We start from the raw sequence: 19,144 nt of genomic DNA, 5'->3' as shown, positions 1-19,144 counted from the left end.
GAGCAGGGAGAGGTTTCATGTAGCCTGGGCTGGAACAGGATTCATCCCTCCCATTCTGGGAACAGATCCTAGATTAACCCTGTTCAGTTTCTGTTATTTTCCCCATGTGTGCCTGGCTGGTGAACCACCAGCTGTGGGAGAATCTGCTCTCCTTTTTTTGCAGCCCGCCTTGCCCTGGGCATTTTCCATGTGCGCTTCCCCAGGCACCCCATGTCACACCCCAGAATACATATTTTTCTAAAGAATTAAAACTCTTTTTCACCTTTCCCAGTTGAAAAGTTGGGGTTTTTTTATGTTTGGAAAAGTCTTCCCTTCCCCCACCCACGCACGTGTTTGGAGACTTTGTAAACTCCCCCCCACCACCACAACTTTTTCACTGTCCTCCTGGCCCAGCCCCTGGAACAACCAATTGCTCCCACCCTTGCGATCCCCCTTTGCTTTGAGCCATCCCAGCTCCCCCTATGCTCCTGCGTTAAAACTTCCTGCCCCCAGGCAACCCCTCACCCCCTGCACTCCTGTGATGAATTTGGGGGGTCTCATTATTTTGTTTGTTATACCTTGGCAAGGTTGGGGGGGCCGGCTCCGTACCCCCAGAAGGAGCAGGGCCTCGGGAAGAAGGGGCAGGGCGGGGGCCAAGCCTCCCTCAGCCAGCCCTTCAGCACCGCTGGGCATGCGCCGCCCAGGGCTCCGGTGGTAATTTAAAGGGCCCGGGGCTCTGCCTGCTACCTTGGTAGCAGTGGCAGCGGCTTGGAGCGGGGCCCTTTTAAAGCCCTGGGGCCCCAGGCACCTGCTCCTTCGTCCCCACCTCGCTGTGCCTGTGCACAATAAAAGATTCTCCATTGCCTGCACATTGAACTGTTTCACACCAGTGCAAAGCAGGTGTACAACTCTAGTGATCCAGAAAAGCAGCATTCTGGACCCATTTTGCACTGGTGGAAATGACGACACAACATCACGGAGAATCAGCCAAGTGCCTGATCTCAGCGCATCTCCAAAAGGGGGAGACAGCTTGGAAGGGGAACAATTTCACGTTTCTCTTTGTGCACCAGGCAGGGGTTGGGGGCAGGGAGTTCAGGGTTTCAGGTATATGCTTCATTTGGCAGAGGGCTGAGGAAGGGGTTACCAGGCTGCCTGGGGGAGAAGAGAAGAGGACCTGCAATGCCTGAGGACTGAATGATTCGCTCTGCAGCTGTGGATAGAGAAAGGAGAAAATAGCAGAAAAACGGAACAGGGTTAATCTAACATCTGTTCCCAGAATGGGAGGGACGAATTCTGTTCTACCCCAGGATACAGGAAACCTCTCCCTGCTCAACCCTGACCCGCGCTTCCTCACTAAAGCTGAAAACTCTGTAATCATTAGAGAAAAGTCCGTCCCTTCTCCTTGTTTCAGCCCCTGAAGCAAAGTCCAGAAGAAGCAGCAAAGATTGGTTCCCCCGACCCACCAGGGGCTCCAGGTCCAGGAAGGACGGTGTAACAGCACAGGCTGCGTAAGGTACGTCCCCAGATTGGCTGCACCACGATGCTGCCAGAGGACGGGGAGATTGCCGTTGGGTGCTGGACGCACTTCAACCACGAACAGTTCTCTTTAGCTTTAGGCACAGGTAGCTTATGGGGTTCCTGCATTCCCTTGGGGACCAGCCACCCCTACACATGGGGCCTTCTGTTTGTGCTTCCCCTGCCTGGGGAGCAAGGGGCGGTGGGGGAGGGGTTGTGGCCCATTGTCTGATTTTATGGGGAGGCTTTTCTGGAGAGCCCTTGTGTTGAATTGTCTGTGCGATCTAACAACATGGGCGTGGAGAGCAGAGGGATAAAATTGAGGGAAAGTGGGATTTCCCACTGTCTCTGCCCTTTTTTTTTTTTACATTTTTTCACATGGGACAAGGACAAGACCGACAGACCCTGGGGCCAATGAGGAGAGGGCAACGCTCCAGGTCGGTGTGCTAGATAGGGCTGCAGGCCAATGAGGGAGTCAGGAGCCCACGGTCCAATGCTCTGTATGAGCTGAGGCTGCCTGAGCCAGGCAGAGCTAAGGGGAGGGCAGCAGCACTGAGACAGAAGAGCTGGAGTTGGAGAGCTGGAGCAGCGCAGACCGGCCGTGTGGATGGGTCCAAACTGCAGCTGAGAGCTGTGGGGCCAGAGTCAGGAGAGCAGAAGCCAGGAAAGTTCCCCACAATAGCAGGACCATTCTCCGCTTACATAACGTTTATAAGAGAGATGAGGTGGCTGAGCGAATATATTTATTGGCGACCAACTTGTGTTGGGGAGAGAGACAAGCTTTCGAGCTGCTGTCGGGTGGCTGCCGGCTAAACAGCTCCACGTGCCAGGCCTTCGCCTGTGTTTCCGTGCAAGAGTTAAGGGCTGTAGGAATTTTGTTTGCAGTTTGGTGGCTCAGAGCCAGCCCCGCTTTCTGGCTTCCTCCCATTTCTGGGAAAGGGGCAGCTCAGACTGTTGCTTTCGGTTTCCAGGGGCACAGGATGCAGATTGTTTCCTGAGGCTGTCATGAAGCTCCCTGGGAATCAGACGGGGCTGTTTGAGGGATGAAAGATTCTCCATTGCCTGCACCTCGCACACTCATTCACACCAGTGCAAAGCAGGTGTACAGCTCTAGTGATCTAGAAGAGCAGCATTCTGGACTCATTTTGCACTGGTGTAAATGACGACACAACATGGTGGAGAATCCACCCAGTGCCTGATCTCAGTATATCTCCCAAGTGGGGAGACAGATGGGAGGGGAACAATTTCCCATGTGTCTCTTTGTGCACCAGGCAGGGGTTGGGGGCAGAGAGTTCAGGGTTTCAGGTATAGGCTCTACTTGGCAAAGGGCCGGGGAAGGGGTTATTGGGCTGCCCTGGGGAGAAGAGAAGAGGGCCTGCAATGGCTGAGGAAGGAATGATTCACACTGCAGCTGTGGGGAGAGAACGGGGAAAATATCAGAAAAACGGAACAGGGTTAATTTAGGATCTTTTCGCAATAGGGGAGGGACCGAATCCTGTTCCACCCCAGGCTACAAGAAACCTCTCCCTGCTCAGCCCTGACCCGTGTTCACTAAAACTGAAAACTCTTTAATCATTAGAGAAAATCCGTCCCTTCTCTTCATTTCAGCCCCTGAAGCAAAGTCCTGGGGAGTTTCCCCCCGCAGTTGATTTTGTTCCAGCAGCAAAGATTGCCCCCCCCGGCCCACCAGGCCCGCCAGGACCAGGAAGGACGGTGCATCAGCACAGGCTGTGTAAGGTACGTCCCCAGATCGGCTGCACCACGATGCTGCCACAGGACAGGGGAGCTTGCTGTTGGGTGCTGGACGTGCTTCAACCACTAACGGCTTCTTTTAGCTTTAGGCACAGGCAGCTTTGGGGCCCCCCCTACATTCCCTTGGGGATCAGCCACCCCCACACACGGGTGGTTTTTTTTGTGCTTCCCCTGCCTGGGGAGCAAGGGATGATAGGGGAGGGGTTGTGGCCCATTGTCTGATGTTATGGTGTGACGGAATAGGGAGTATTAACCTGGTAATGTTGCATGGGAGTTTTACTGGTACTGTCTGCATTGGTGCTGGATGGTGGTGGGATATCAGAGTGTGACTTCATTTGAGTGATGATACATGGGTGTGGGGTTGGGACCAGGTGACACCTTCTGCCCGGGAAACTGGACAAAGGCTGGAGGAGGAGCCAGGGGGTGTGGCTGGGTATATGGCTGGACGGGGTTTCAATTTGGAGCTGGCTGGGGAAATGAAGGGAGACCCAGTACCGGGATCTGGGCTCCCTGCCCCCCAAGATGGACCGGACTGAGGGGCCCTGGTTTCTGTATCTACAAGCTCTGTTTTGGGGCTGTGTTCCTGTCATCTAATAAACCTTCTGTTTTACTGGCTGGCTGAGAGTTTTGGTGAATCGCAGGAAGTGGGGGGTGCAGGGCCCTGAGTCCCCCACACTCCATGACATATGGATAGGCTTTTGGGGGGCACCCTTTTGTTGAATTGTCTGAGCGATCCAACACATGAGTATGGCAGGCAGAGGGATAAAAATTGATGGAAAGTGGGGATTTCCCTACTCTCTCTGACTTTTTTTTTAAACATTTTGTCACCTGGGAAAATGTGACAAAAATAAGAAAATGATGCTTAAATTTATGATAGAGACGAGGTGGGTGAGGAAACATCTTTCATTGGACCAACTTCTGCTGGTAAAAGAAACAAACTTTTAAGCTCCTCAGAGCTCTTTCTTCAAGTCTGGGAGAGGGGCTCCGTGCCACAGCTAAATGCAAGGTAGAACACATGTTGGTTGTAAGAGACCATTCAAGGTGAAGTGGCCATTTAACACGTCTTTAGGCATAGGACAAAAAAGTAGCGTTAATGGGTTGCGGATTAGAACATAAGACTGGCCATACTGGGCTAAACCAATGGCCCGTCTAGCCCAGTATCCTGTTTTCTGAGCGTGTTTGGTGCCAGATGTTTCAGGAAGAATGAATAAAACTGGGCAATTATCAAGTGACCCTCCACTGTCGTCCAGTCCTAGCTTCTGGCAATCAGAGCTCCTACCCTCATGATTCACTATTACTCCAAGCCATCCCTTGTCTCCCATTCTTCTGCCCCCGACCTCCCAAGCCCACACAAGGGAGCGCCCCCATCCTCTGCTTGCATCTGTGTGGTAAATGAATATTACTCTTGTTGTGAAAAGAGGAAAAGACAGGACCAAGTATGCAACCCTTCCCTCACTTGACACCTGAATGTCACTCACTGAGCACCACAGTACTTGGCATATGTGTTGGTCCCATCTTGGCTGGAAATGGGGATTGAATTGCCCAGTGGGTTACACATACAGTTAGCAAATATTTTAAAGGCACTTGATTGTCTGATTGCCTTTGATTATTGATAGTAATTGAAATCTTGATGTGCCAGATATAAAAATCAAAGGACAGATCATATTTCTGTTCACTGTTATTTTATTAAAGGATTTGACGACTTTTTCTAAAATGTCCAATGGAGAATTGAGGGACTCACTACTTTCATGGCTGGCTTGGAAGGGAATGAGGGCTCCAGTAGGGTGTTCTGCTGCCCAAAGAAGTCTTCTCATTGGCTCAGAAAAGGGGTGGAGCTAAAGCAGGATTTCCTGTTTTGTCAAATAGACCTGAAATTGGCCAGCGAAGCGCCACAAGAGGGCAGTACTGGTGAAGGTCAAGGGTGTTGCAATCTTCCAGGTGTAACTTGTACCAAGTTCTATTTATAACATACACCTGAGCTCTCCCTGTCAGAAATGTACATCTGTCCTTCCCTGGTGCACACATCTCCCTCCTGAATGTAGCACATGCTAGAGGTGAAGAGATCAGAGATGCACTTTGCAAACTCTGTGTCAGTGGAGGAGAATCTAGTCCTGGTTCTGTAGGTTACAAAAATGATTTTATGTTCCCTGTAAAAAAACAAAACAAAAACAAAACAAACCACTAGAGCTGGTGGAAAATTTCCTAACAGAACAGTTTTCCATTGGATAATGCTGATTGGACAAAATCAAAACTTTGTGGAGATATATCAACTTAGTTGAAATATCTGATCAAAAAAGGATCAACACATTTTGTTTTGATAAGGTCAAAGCACTTCATTTCAATGTTATTTACATTTGTATACGTTATATTAAGTATTTTAAAGTTATGAGTTTAACCATCACCCTTCAAAGGTAACTGTAAGAGATAATTAAACACATGTTGCCTCCCAAAACAAAGGGCTGAGTCAGCTCGGGAATTTATGAGCTGGGTGGAGGGACTTGGCTCAGTATTGTTTTGGCTAAGGGCTGGTCTACACTACAGTTAGGTCGACCTAGCTATGATGCTCAAGGGTGTGAAAAATTCACTGCCCTGAGAGACATAGTTAAACAAACCTATGCCCTGGTGTAGACTCTGCTAGGTCAATAGACGAATTCTTCCATCAACCGAGTTCCCCCCTTTCGGAAAGGTGGATTTACTACTGTGATGGACGGACCCCTTCTGTAGCTGAAGCTGTGTCACTGTAGTATTTCTATTATAGGCATACTGTAAGAGCATGCACACATGTGAGAGAGAGAGAAGCACAAGACACAGAGAGACAGCCAGAGCCTGGAAGTGTCATGGGGTCCTGGGAAAAGCCTAGAGAAAGTTTTTTGAATCAAGAGTGCTGGATGAAAAGAATTTGGACTTATGAGCAAGGATGCTATCAATTTCTCCTCCTAATGGAAACACCCAGGGCCCTAAACTTTAACTAGATAGGTCAAAAGGGGTATCTAAAAAAATTAATTAATAATTATATCGTCTATTATTTTTATATTACAATTAATAGTTGAAATGAAGCACTTTATCAAAATAAGGTCATTTCAATAAAGCCCTGTGGATATTTTCACAACTAATTGTTTTGGAATTTTTGTTACATGGGAAATTTCAAAATTTGAACTTTTTGTTCTGATTTGGGACAAATAGAAATTTTGAAATGTCAGAATTTCCTGCCAAATGGAAATTCTGAGTTTTGACCAACTCTAGCGAACGCTGAATGAAATTTCCCTTTTTCCTTTTCCTTCTCTGGGCCAGATGACATCTTTCAAATCTCTCATGGAGTCCATGGAGTCTCTCTCTGCACTCATGAAGGATGTGGATATAGAGTTAGACCCAAAGGCATTGTTCAATGCAGCTATACAAGTATATGAGAAATTCATGCATCTCTTCAAAGATGGAAGCCCTGAGGTAGCTGCTTTGAAAGCTCAGGAGGCGCTGGAGTCATTTGAAAATACGATGCTCAACATTGCTGTTACAGGAGAGACGGGTGCAGGGAAATCATCCTTCATCAATGCCATCCGGGGACTGGAGACTGAGGACAAAAGGGCTGCCCCAACTGGTGTGACAGAAATGACAACAAAGCCAACTGCTTATCCGCATCCTACCTACCCTAACGTGACCCTGTGGGATTTGCCAGGGATTGGGGCAATGGCTTTTCGGCCGGAAAGGTACCTCCAACAGGTGAAATTCAGTCGCTATGACTTCTTTATCATCATCGCCTCAGAGCGGTTCCGTTCCAGCCATGCCGCCCTGGCCCGGGAGATCCAAAAAATGGAGAAGAAGTTCTATTTTGTGCGCTGCAAAGTGGATGAAGATTTGGCCAATGAAAGAAGGGCTCACCCCAAAATTTACAGTCAGGACAGTGTCTTACAGAGGATCAGGGAGAACTCCGAGAAACATCTGAGACACCAAGGGGCGTCCAACCCACAGGTCTTTCTTCTCTCCAACTGGGAGTTCGACCAGTATGATTTTCGCCTACTGGTGGATACGCTGGAGAAGGACCTCCCCAGTCTACAGAGACTTGTGTTTCTGCTCAGCTTGCCCAACCTCTCTCCTAAAATCATAGAGAAGAAGAAAGCTGCCCTGAAGAAGCATTTATGGAAAATATCCCTGGTGTCAGCTTGTATCAAAGCTGTTCCCCTTGAGAGAGTCTCTCTCGCGTGTGACATTGGAATCCTGCTGGTCTCCATGATCGCCTTCTACAAGCGATTTGGCCTTGATGATGACTCCCTGGCTAAGCTTGCCAGGCAGGCTGCAAAGCCCGTCACAGAGCTCAAGGCTGTTATCCTATCGCCGCAGGTGGAAGAACTCACCAGGGACGTCTTACTGAAGAAATATGTCAGTGTTGGGTGCGGCATCGCCAGGTTATTTGAACGTCACTTTAAGCTGGTATCAGTGTTTAGCACCGTAGCTGTAGCAGCGTTGTCTTTCACTACCACATATTCCATACTGTCAAGCTTCCTGGATAAAGTTGCCGAAGATGCAAAGAGAATTCGCAAGAAAGCCCTGGAATAAGAAGGGACAACTTCAAGATAACCGCAACATAATCCACAGACCTGTCACTGTAGGGAAGGCAGATACCCTGAGGGTGTCTATTGTATAGATAAAGAGACAGAAGGCAGGATTTTCCTTTTTTGTGTGTTTTATATGGCAAACAAAGAGGAAAATCCTGACTCTGCTTTCTGGAGGGCTCTGTTGGGCTTTATATTTGATCCAAAATTATTGTCGTATACTGGAAAATCAACAAAATTGAAGTGAAACTGCTAGCTCTGACAACATGTGAGACTTAATGGAAAGAGAGCCCGAACAAAGCGGACCGTGGACGAAATCTGTGGAATGGTTTGGCCTCTTATGGTATTGTTTGGCCTGTTCTCCTCATTCTCCCAGCTGGGAGCTCAGTTAAGGCTACATGTGAGTTGCTGAATTGCTTGAGCAAGAGGACATGACTAACTAACTAATGGTGGTGTGAAAAAGCCAGACCCCGGAGTAATGTAGTTAATCTGACATAAGCCCTGGTATAGACAATGTGGAAGCAGAGAACAGCATTAGGTTGATGGAAGGATTCTTGTCTCTACAGCTGTGCTACGGTAGCAGTGTAAGTGTAGACATAGCCTAAATGTGACCTTGGGCAGGTCACTTAATTTCTCTGTGCCTCGGTTTACCCATTGCAAAATGTGGAGAAGAATCCTTCCTTTGTGTTGTCTATTTAGCCTGTAAACTGTTAGAGACAGAGACTGTCTCTTGCTAATTTTGTCCAGTACCCTGGGCACTGGGGCCCATGATCTTGGTTGGGGCCTCTATGAGCTTCTGTAATAAAGATGATGATAATTACATTAAAAAAAACCTTCATTAAATCTTCCTTGCCTCACAGGGCTGAGGATCAATCCATGAAAGACCCACAATAAAGGAAACAAAATTCGCGCAGGAAATTTAAAATTTGGTGAGATTCTTTTTGTCAAAGCAAACAGATCTTTCTAGACACTTTATTTATGATGTTAATAATTTTCAACAATGCAATTGTGAGGCCACCAAATTTGTGTGGCACATCGAAGCTTCTGGACTAGAATGAGTGTCCTCCCTCCTCAGAGATGTCAGTGTGAATTTGGAGTCACTGGATGTGGTAGTTCCTGGTTTTCACTCGAGTAACTGAGTTCAAAATATGGCATTTAGGCCTTCATTTGAAGACATGGACACTGCCTGACCTTGAATGCCTTAATTTTTGGGTACCTAGCTTGAGAGTTCTTCGAGGAACTTGATTTTCAGAGGCTATGAGCCACTCCACACTTCTGAAAAACAGGCATTAAAAACAAGGCAGTCAAGATCAGAGACCCACTAGAATATTTATGCCTTAAGAGCCAGTTTTTAAAAAGATTCAGATCCCACTGAGAACAGTGGAGAGGCCCTGCCTTTGCCCTATTGAGAGTGGAACTGGTCAAAAAGGTAAATTGTCTCCCAGGTAATTCCAATATTTCGGCATTTCCTGTCATGCTGAATCAGGATGAAAAGTTGAAATACTGGAAAGATTTGCAGAATGAAAAAATGTGGCTAGGAAATGTCAAAACATTTTGGAGAAATTCAACAGTAATCTGCGTCCTCCTGAGCTGCACAGTGCATCATGGGAGTCCCATGACTGTGGTGCATCATGGGAAAGGTAGTCTGGATGGGGAGTTTAGCCAGTAAGGGGAAATGGGGGGAATGAAGAAACTGAACTACAGCTCTCAGTCATGACTGCTCAGGCAGAAATGCAAAATTTAATAGTGAAACATTTAATTTAGATTTTTCCCAACATATTTTTTAAAATATTAACATTTTTCCATGAAAAAGAAAGGCTTTGATGGAAAATTTCTGACCATCTCCACCTGCAAGCTGGTCCATAGTGATGCTTTTTGAAAATCTAGCCTCTAATATGGAAGGGAAAAAATATGATTAAAACTGGGATAACTCAAACCAGCCTGTGAAAAACATGCGCAGAAAAATCTCTTCCAAGCTCTTAGAGAATCAGCTGATGAAATATTCATTTTCTTGCTTCAGAAATTCATAGATTCATAGATTCATAGATTATAGGACTGGAAGGGACCTCGAGAGGTCATCGAGTCCAGTCCCCTGCCCGCATGGCAGGACCAAATACTGTCTAGACCATCCCTGATAGACATTTATCTAACCTACTCTTAAATATCTCCAGAGACGGAGATTCCACAACCTCCCTAGGCAATTTGTTCCAGTGTTTAACCACCCTGACAGTTAGGAACTTTTTCCTAATGTCCAACCTAGACCTCCCTTGCTGCAGTTTAAACCCATTGTTTCTGGTTCTATCCTTAGAGGCTAAGGTGAACAAGTTCTCTCCCTCCTCCTTATGACACCCTTTTAGATACCTGAAAACTGCTATCATGTCCCCTCTCAGTCTTCTCTTTTCCAAACTAAACAAACCCAATTCTTTCAGCCTTCCTTCATAGGTCATGTTCTCAAGACCTTTAATCATTCTTGTTGCTCTTCTTTGGACCCTTTCCAATTTCTCCACATCTTTTTTAAAATGCGGTGCCCAGAACTGGACACAATACTCCAGCTGAGGCCTAACCAGAGCAGAGTAGAGCGGAAGAATGACTTCTCGTGTCTTGCTCACAACACACCTGTTAATACATCCCAGAATCATGTTTGCTTTTTTTGCAACAGCATCACACTGTTGACTCATATTTAGCTTGTGGTCCACTATAACCCCTAGATCCCTTTCTGCCGTACTCCTTCCTAGACAGTCTTTTCCCATTCTGTATGTGTGAAATTGATTTTTCCTTCCTTAGTGGAGCACTTTGCATTTGTCTTTGTTAAACTTCATCCTGTTTAACTCAGACCATTTCTCCAATTTGTCCAGATCATTTTGAATTATGACCCTGTCCTCCAAAGTAGTTGCAACCCCTCCCAGTTTGGTATCATCCGCAAACTTAATAAGCGTACTTTCTATGCCAATATCTAAGTCGTTGATGAAGATATTGAACAGAGCCGGTCCCAAAACAGACCCCTGCGGTACCCCACTCGTTACGCCTTTCCAGCAGGATTGGGAACCATTAATAACAACTCTCTGAGTACGGTTATCCAGCCAGTTATGCACCCACCTTATAGTAGCCCCATCTAAATTGTATTTGCCTAGTTTATCGATAAGAATATCATGCGAGACCGTATCAAATGCCTTACTAAAGTCTAGGTATACCACATCCACCGCTTCACCCTTATCCACAAGGCTCGTTATCCTATCAAAGAAAGCTATCAGATTGGTTTGACATGATTTGTTCTTCACAAATCCATGCTGGTTGTTCCCTATCACCTTACCACCTTCCAAGTGTTTGCAGATGATTTCCTTAATTACTTGCTCCATTATCTTCCCTGGCACAGAAGTTAAACTAACTGGTCTGTAGTTTCCTGGGTTGTTTTTATTTCCCTTTTTATAGATGGGCACTATATTTGCCCTTTTCCAGTCTTCTGGAATCTCTCCCGTCTCCCATGACTTTCCAAAGATAATAGCTAGAGGCTCAGATACCTCCTCTATTAGCTCCTTGAGTATTCTAGGATGCATTTCATCAGGCCCGGGTGACTTGCAGGCATCTAACTTTTCTAAGTGATTTTTAACTTGTTCTTTTTTTATTTTATCCGCTAAACCTACCCCCTTCCCATTAGCATTCACTATGTTAGGCATTCCTTCAGACTTCTCGGTGAAGACCGAAACAAAGAAATCATTAAGCATCTCTGCCATTTCCAAGTTTCCTGTTACTGTTTCTCCCTCTTCACTAAGCAGTGGGCCTACCCTGTCTTTGGTCTTCCTCTTGCTTCTAATGTATTGATAAAAAGTCTTCTTGTTTCCTTTTATTCCCGTAGCTAGTTTGAGCTCATTTTGTGCCTTTGATGCATAATATCAAAATAATAAAAAAAACCTTTATTTCTTCACAAGCTACTTTCTTCACCACAGAGTTCTGAGGCATGACTTGTTTTCACTTCTCTTTCCCCTCTCTGCCCCCCCCCCCCCCCATCTTGAGTGCTGATTGTAACACTGACAGACCAGCTTAGGTCAGAACAATCGACCAATTGAGTTGTGTGTGAATAGCAACAAAGTGTGAAATGTTTAAGTATGTGTGCACAACAATTCACTTGTGTTAGTTTAGTTCAAAGGGAATGTTAATGGCATTGTCTTCAAACTTATCTAGAAACCTATTGATTGCTATCACATTACATTATGTATGACCCTGTAATTAAATAACCCCAGATCAAAGTGTGTGTATATTCAGGTGTTAGAACTTCATGAATACTAATGAATGATACTTGCATTGTTTTCACTTATCTATCCCTATTATAATGTAATGGCAGGCAATTGTATACAAATTTTTAAACCTGTAAAAAAAATTAAACCCATATATCACTGTAACTGAATTACCTGTGTGTGCAAAGGAAGTAGAATGTTAACTTCAAAGCCACAGTCATTGAGTTCAACAATGGAAGTTCACAACTCATTCTGCAGCTGCTACTCATCAAAACTCATGTGGGTGAAGACATTGTTCAGATTCTCTTCTGGGAGCAGGATCTATAAATATTGGTTTGAGGGAATGATCCTGCATCTCTGGACTGTTCGAACACTCACAGGGAAGCACTCCAGATGCAGGACAGAGATCACCAAAATCATTTTGGGTACCCTGAGAGACTTATGCAATACTAGCAGATTACTACATCTCTGCTGTCATTTTGGATTTACAATCTTAGACTCACCTGTTAATGTAATTTACCTGCTTCAACCTCTCAATAATGTTCATTTCTTTTCTTAGCTAATAAACTTTTAGTTTACTAGAGAAATTGGCTGCCAATGTTGTGTTTGGTGTGAGATCGAGAGTATCCTTTGGGGTCGGGAGTAACCTAATGTGATGTGATATTTGGGATAAAGGACCATTATCACAAAGTCCAGTTTGACTGGTAAGATTGGCTGGAGAGTCTCAGAGAGTCTCAGGGGACTGTCTGTGGCTCCATGGTACAACTGCTATAGTGATCCAGGAGTTCACATTTATTACGGGCTTGATGAAATCTAATGATAGAATATAGGACCAGTTTGGGGTGTCTGCCCTGTTTTCTGACAGTCTGACCTGAGATTGGCACTCTCAGTGGTGAGTCACTTCAGACAGTGTGACACTGATAATCAAACATTACTCTTGAGCCATTTTCTCTCTGTTGACATTATAATAGCATTATGAAGAAGCAGGAACAATTCTGGACTCATGAAGTTCTTGGTAATGGCAATTTCTGTTTTCCAGCTTGCCTTCCCCTTTTCTTTCTACACTGACTGACATCCTTCTTTTTTTTCCCCCAGAAAGATGGCGTTAGCAAGAGATGCTTTGGATGATAGATTTCAGGATACGGATTTTAATCTCTCCACTGTTCCCAAAGAGGATCTCGAAGAGCTAATGGCCGCTGTTGAAAGAGGGAATATTTCAGAAATGGTTTCTAAAGTGCAGGAATCCCTAGAGCAGTTGGAAAACGTGAAACTCAACATCGCCATCACGGGGGAGTCGGGATGTGGGAAATCGTCCTTCATCAATGCCATGCGGGGTCTGGATGATGATGACGAATACGCAGCCAAGGTTGATGTGACAGAAACAACAATGGAACCAACTCCTTATCCTCATCCCAAACACCAAAATGTTACCCTGTGGGACCTTCCGGGAATTGGGACGCCGAGTTTCCGGCCTGACAGCTACCTCCAGCAGGTCAATTTTGCCTACTACGATTTCTTCATTATCATTGCTTCCGAGCGGTTCAAATCCACACACGCTGACCTGGCCCAGGAGATCCAAAGGATGGGAAAGAAATTTTACTTTGTGCGCTCCAAGGTGGATGTAGACTTGTATAATGAAAAAAGAAGGAAAAACTTCAGTGAGGAGACCACCCTGAAGAAAATCAGAGACGATTGCATGACGAAGTTGCAGGGAGCAGGGGTGACCTCACCGCAGGTTTTCCTTGTCTCCAGATGCGAATTTGGCAAGTACGATTCTCCTCGACTGCAGGAAACTCTGGCAGATGAGCTTGACTCTCACAAGAGGCACGTTTTCCTTCTTTCCCTGCCCAGTATTTCCAGACCCATCCTGGAAAGGAAGAAGGAAGCCCTGCTGAGTCAGATCTGGAAACAAGACCTGGTGTCCTGCATCCTTTCTCTACTTCCTATTCCAGGTCTTTCTTTTGCTTATGATGTTTGTCTACTGAGGTGCTGCATGGCAAGTTACCGCAAGAACTTCGGCTTGGATGATGACTCCCTGGTTAACCTTTCCAAGATGGTTGGGAAGCCCATTGCAGACTTGAAGGCAGTGATAAAGTCTCCGCTAGAAGAAGAAATGTCAACCCATTTTATTAAATGTCTTCTGGGCAAGGCTGAAAATCATTACATGACGTTAACTGAGCGCATCTTCCCTGAGATATTTCAATTCGGTATCCATATAAAATTAAGGTCTTTTCCAGTCACATGCGTCATACTGAAGCGCATTCTAAATGTTGTTGCTGAAGATGCCCAAAGGGTCCTGACCAAAGCTTTGGAGGCAGAAGAGAAAAATTAAATGTAACAGCATCAAAATTTCAGTACTGCCCAAGCAAAGAGATCAGATGCCAAAGGCCCCAATACACTGGAGAGAAGGCAGCATCTCAAACCTGATACCACTATGGAAAAAGTATTGGATACGAGGCACATGCAATGTGTGTGCATTCTCTGATTAAAGCATTCATGCTTTCTGTTCAAGCAGCAGGAACATAGGAATACATATAGGACCCGATTGTCAGTCATACAGGACCACTGGGTCCATCTGCTCCTGTATCCCATATAAGCAGGGATGCAAATTGAGTGTTGCTAAAACACAAACATACCAGGAGGGGGGCTTCTGCTTTCTTACACTGTGCTCTGTTTTCTATTTCCTTCTTTGTGGCTTCTCCTCTTGATTAACAAGGGGAGTGGCAGGTGCTCCCAAATGTGGGTGGGATTCTGAACCTGGGGAATGTTATTAATCTAGGCCAGTTCCCCGGGAGTGGTGGTGTATGAAATGCCGAACTGGACAGAGGGTGTGTGGCAAGAGATAGGGGATGATGAGGGAGGTGAACTGGCATCTGGGGGTAAGATGGACAGATCAATAACCTGGAGTGATCATCTGTAGAGCCTGTGGTGTATTAAGGACTCCATTGGAATTGAAAGCTATCACTTTAAGAGCGGGTGGAGGGTACCGCTGTCTTGCTTGCAGCTAAGGGGCTCTGTATTTAAGTGTGAGAGCACAGTCGGTTTGCAGACAGGCAGTTTAAAGCCAGGTCGGATGAGATGTGCCTGCTTGCTTAAGGCAGCAGCCTGATTTTCTCTCTGTTTCCGGGTTCCTGTGTGTTCTGAAATTGAAGAAACAAAGTTACAAGGGTTCTCTTTATCTAACGTCTCTCTGTGTGTGCTATGAACACAACAGAGCCCAGTGTTTGAGATGTTTGCTTGGTGCACAGAGGACACTGATGGCTAACTTCCTGTTTTCTAGCTCAGGTTTAATGCCAGCTCATGTTCTCATCATTGAAATCAGGACTGTTAGGGTATGCCTGTGACAGTCTGTATCCTTATCTTCTCCATTTTTGCAAAACTACGATACATGTAGTACAAAGTCTGCCTTGTGAGGTGTCATTTGAAAACTCATAATTTGCTGATTATTATTGTCCTGGTGAAATACGTGTGGCAACATTTTATGTGAAATTATAAGATTCTACTATATGACAATACTTATTTCAAGTTTAGAAAAGGAGGCACAAAGCAGTTCTTCAGAGATAAAGACAAACTGATGCCTCAACCAGGTGTCAACTAAAGCAAATAAACTATCACCTGGCTAAGCAGCCATTCTTTGGAAGGAAGGCGAGAGTGATAGAAATCTACATGTGAGAAAGGACTCAGACATTTGGGGTCCCAAAGCCCAGCTGGAAATGACTCTTGCACAAGAGAGAGGGCTATGAAGGGACAAAGCAATGGGCCCAAGTTACCTCTCTCCCCTCACCTCTACTCACAGCATCAACAATGTATGAAAGACAAAGGAAACATCCTTGAACTGGGGGAGAGGTCCTGCCTGAGGGAACTCAGCCAGCCTGCTGTATGCACATGGTGAGAGAGACCATTTTGCTTTAAATTCACTTAGCTCATTAAGTTTGGTATTAGTCTATGTTTTACCTTTTATTTCTTTGTAACCAATTCTGACTTTTATACCCCCATTACTTGTAGTCACTTAAAATCTTTCTTTCTGTAGTTAATAAACTTGTTGTGCTGTTTTATCTACACCAGTGTGTTTGGACTGAAGTGTTTGGGAACCTTCACTTGAGATAACAAGATGTGTGAATATAATTTCATATTATTGAAATGACAGACATTTGTGTTGTCCAGGAAGATGCTGGGCAATATAAGATGCACATTACTGGGATAAAACCGGGGTGGGAGCTTGCTGGTGTCGCCCTGCAGTGTTCGCTGTGAGTGGCTGGCTTTAGCATTCAGACAGTATAACTGGGAGTAATTTACCTGCTGGAGGTCATGTGTGAGCAGACCAGAAATGGCTGTTCTCACAGCAAAGCAGTGTAAAAGGCATTCCAGGTTAGAGAATTGAGGGGACACAGCAGTCCAGGTTATACCCTGGGGAATGTCACAATGCCTGTACTGCAATAAAACACCCGTGGCTGACCCGTGTCAACTATCTTGGGCTACGCAGTTATCAATTTTCACTGTAGATGTTCAGGCTCTGGCTGAATCCCAAGGGTCCCAGAGCTCCAGCCCGAGCCCAAACATAGCCCCCCAGTCCGAGCCACACGACCCCAGGTCAGATGACACAGGGCAGCCCCAGGTGTTTTATTCCAGTGTAGACATAATCTAAATGAGAGCAGACTCTTGTTAATGTTGTCATTAGCGGCTGTAGCATAACACATACTCAGGAGGAGGGCGGGGGTAAAAAGGAACACTGGTCTTTAATTAAACTGGTGCAGAACTCAGTGTGAACATCCTTCTCTTGGTTTGAAAGTAGCTTGTTTCAGTTGAGTTTAAACCAATTCCCAGCTGATTTTCAACTAACCAGAATTAGCCACTTCTACATCAGCATAATACTGTTCACACAAGGGTATGTCCTCATTTATTTAGATTCATTTTAACAGATTTCATTAAACTAGTGTAAAGTTGTATGTATTCGTATATTATAAATCCAGAAGAAACCATTGTGATCATCCAGTCTGACCTCCTGGATAACCCAGACCATGGGACTTCCCTGAATTAATTCCTGTTTGAACCAGGGCAGATCTTTTAGCAAAACATCCCCTCTTGATTTAAAAATTGCCAGTGATGGGAACTCCACCATGACCCTTCGTAAATTGTTCCAATTGTTAATTACTCACTAATAAAAATGTGCCCCTTATTTCCAGTCTGAATTTGTCTCGTAGCTTCAATGATCAGCCATTGGATCTTGTTAGACCTTTGTCTTCTAGATTGAAGAGCCCATCGTCTAGTTTTTGTAGACAAGCTCTTCCTTTTGCCCAACTTTGTCTTGTTCTAAATCATTAAGAAAAAAGTAGGTTTCTGTCTCCTTCCTCACATTTTTTTAACCTTTCCATTGGGAAAAGAGAAGGGAATATTAAAATATAAGAAACAATGAACAGGCAAATATCAGAAATAGAAAACCAAACTCTTGCGAGTTTCCAAACACCAACAATTCAGAAATGTTCATTGAATATCTAAAATAAATTTTTAATTTTGAAATTTCCTGATGACAAGAGGAAAAAAATGCATCTGAATTGACATTTTCCCATGAAAAAGAGGGGCAGAGCAGGAGGGGAGGTGTAAGGCAAGGGAGAGAACATAAGAATGGCCACCCTGAGTAGCACCCTGGCACCCCCATATTCACCACTATCACTGGCCCGTTAAAGAGAATCCACTATCCCAGGAACTGGATACAATGGACACGCAGGTAGGCAATGGAGACTGCTTGACTAATGGGGGCAGACCGTCATGTCACAAGCATAGAACTTTTCAGCCAGCTGGAAGAAAGTATAAAAGAGGGGAAGTGACATCATGACTTGGCTTCACTCCTCCCACAACTCAATACCTGGAAACACGTCTGGAGGACAAAGACTCTGAACTGGGGAGGGAGGTCTAGGCCTGGAGGAGAGTCCCAGCCTGCATTTAGAAGTTCTGGGACCTGTTAGTACCATCTGTCGGGGTGCGACACAGCTTGATTCAAAGCCTGTTTAGTTTAGAGAACTCAGATTGTGGATTTATTTGATTTCTTGGGTAACCAACTGGGATCTCTATGCTCGCTACTTATAATCAGCTAACATCTATTAATAAACCTGTTTTATATCCTACCTAAACAGTATGTTTGACTGAAGTGCGTGCGGTGTCTCAGCTAAGGTTACAAAGGCTGGTGTGTGTCCTCTCCACATCGAGAGAGTAGCGGCCTGGGTAATGAACTGACGCTGGCCAGGCTTCTGACCAGGGCAGGAGGGCACAGCTCTGGGGTGCAGGGCTGGGGGGAATTGGCTGGAGCCTCCCGATTGTTGGTTCATGGGTGGCTGGGAGATCATTCATGTAACTCAGTTGGATATTCCTGGGGATGGCTGTGTAAGTGCAGCATCTGTCAGAGGTCTGTAGCTTGTCACAGCATCACCATGTCAGAGTGCTGGTGGGACAGGGGGCTCAGCGGTCCCACAGTTCAGGTGGCACCCTGAGAACCCTTCACACTGAGTCAAACCAATGGTCCATCTAGTCCAGTGTCCTGTGTCTGACAGTGGCCAATGCCAGGTGTTTCAGAGGGAGTGAGCAGAACAGGGCAATTATCCAGTGATCCATCCCCTGTCATCCACTCCTAGCTTCTGGCAGTCGTAGGTGTAGGGACATCTGGAGCATGGGGTTGTGTTCCTGACCACCCTGCTAATAGCCATGGATGGACCTATCCTCTATCACCTTTTATAACCTACCTAAGTAGTTATGCTCTGCACCCGGGAGGTGATTCACCGATTGCCTCGACCAGAGGAGGCAGAACTAAGCTGTGTAAGGAGCAGAGAGCGCTGGGCTGGAGGGGAGACCCCGCACCCTGGGAAAGGCCTGGAGGAAGGGCCGGTCGCTGGGGTTGGCTGAGGTGAGAAAACAGAGCTACAGGAACAGGTGCAGCTCCTGGGGAGAGGCCTTAGAGAGGAGAGGACAAGGGCCTGTGAAGACCAGGGAAGGAGGTAGAAGCCCAGGATGGGCAGAAGGTTGGTTTAGGTGGTACTTGGTCTGGGAAATGCTGGGGGTGGGGTGTCAATACCCTGCCAAGGGAGAGGGGCTGAACTCTAGATTCAAGCCCCTGGAGGGGTGAAAGAA

General features: G+C 45.7%; 1 protein-coding gene across 3 annotated transcripts; it reads left to right on the top strand.

The window, feature by feature from the left end:
- Window positions 1-1,328: 1,328 nt before the first annotated feature.
- On the top strand, window positions 1,329-16,080 carry LOC128827537 (interferon-inducible GTPase 5-like). Of its 3 annotated transcripts, none has more exons than XM_054011481.1 (3): window positions 1,329-1,492; window positions 3,103-3,231; window positions 6,538-10,025. In XM_054011481.1, the coding sequence occupies exon 3, from the start codon at window positions 6,538-6,540 to the stop codon at window positions 7,795-7,797; it is 1,260 nt and encodes a 419-aa protein (XP_053867456.1). In that variant the 5' UTR covers window positions 1,329-1,492; window positions 3,103-3,231; the 3' UTR covers window positions 7,798-10,025. The 3 variants fall into 3 exon arrangements, with proteins under 3 accessions (XP_053867456.1, XP_053867457.1, XP_053867458.1); XM_054011482.1 differs by lacking the exon at window positions 6,538-10,025 and adding an exon at window positions 13,121-16,080 and having other exon boundaries at window positions 1,330-1,492; XM_054011483.1 differs by lacking the exons at window positions 3,103-3,231; window positions 6,538-10,025 and adding an exon at window positions 13,121-16,080 and having other exon boundaries at window positions 1,330-1,492.
- The last annotated feature ends 3,064 nt before the right edge of the window (window positions 16,081-19,144 follow it).

Source organism: Malaclemys terrapin, chromosome 21 (assembly GCF_027887155.1).
Source record: "Malaclemys terrapin pileata isolate rMalTer1 chromosome 21, rMalTer1.hap1, whole genome shotgun sequence".
In the NCBI taxonomy this organism is placed as follows: Eukaryota; Metazoa; Chordata; order Testudines; family Emydidae; genus Malaclemys; species Malaclemys terrapin.
The sequence above is the reverse complement of the archived record's forward strand: the minus strand, read 5'-3'. Positions and strand labels throughout refer to the sequence as shown.

Bases quoted from the DNA above. Each gene is read 5' to 3' on its own strand.
- LOC128827537 (XM_054011481.1), top strand. From the start codon at position 6,538: ATGACATCTTTCAAATCTCTCATGGAGTCCATGGAGTCTCTCTCTGCA.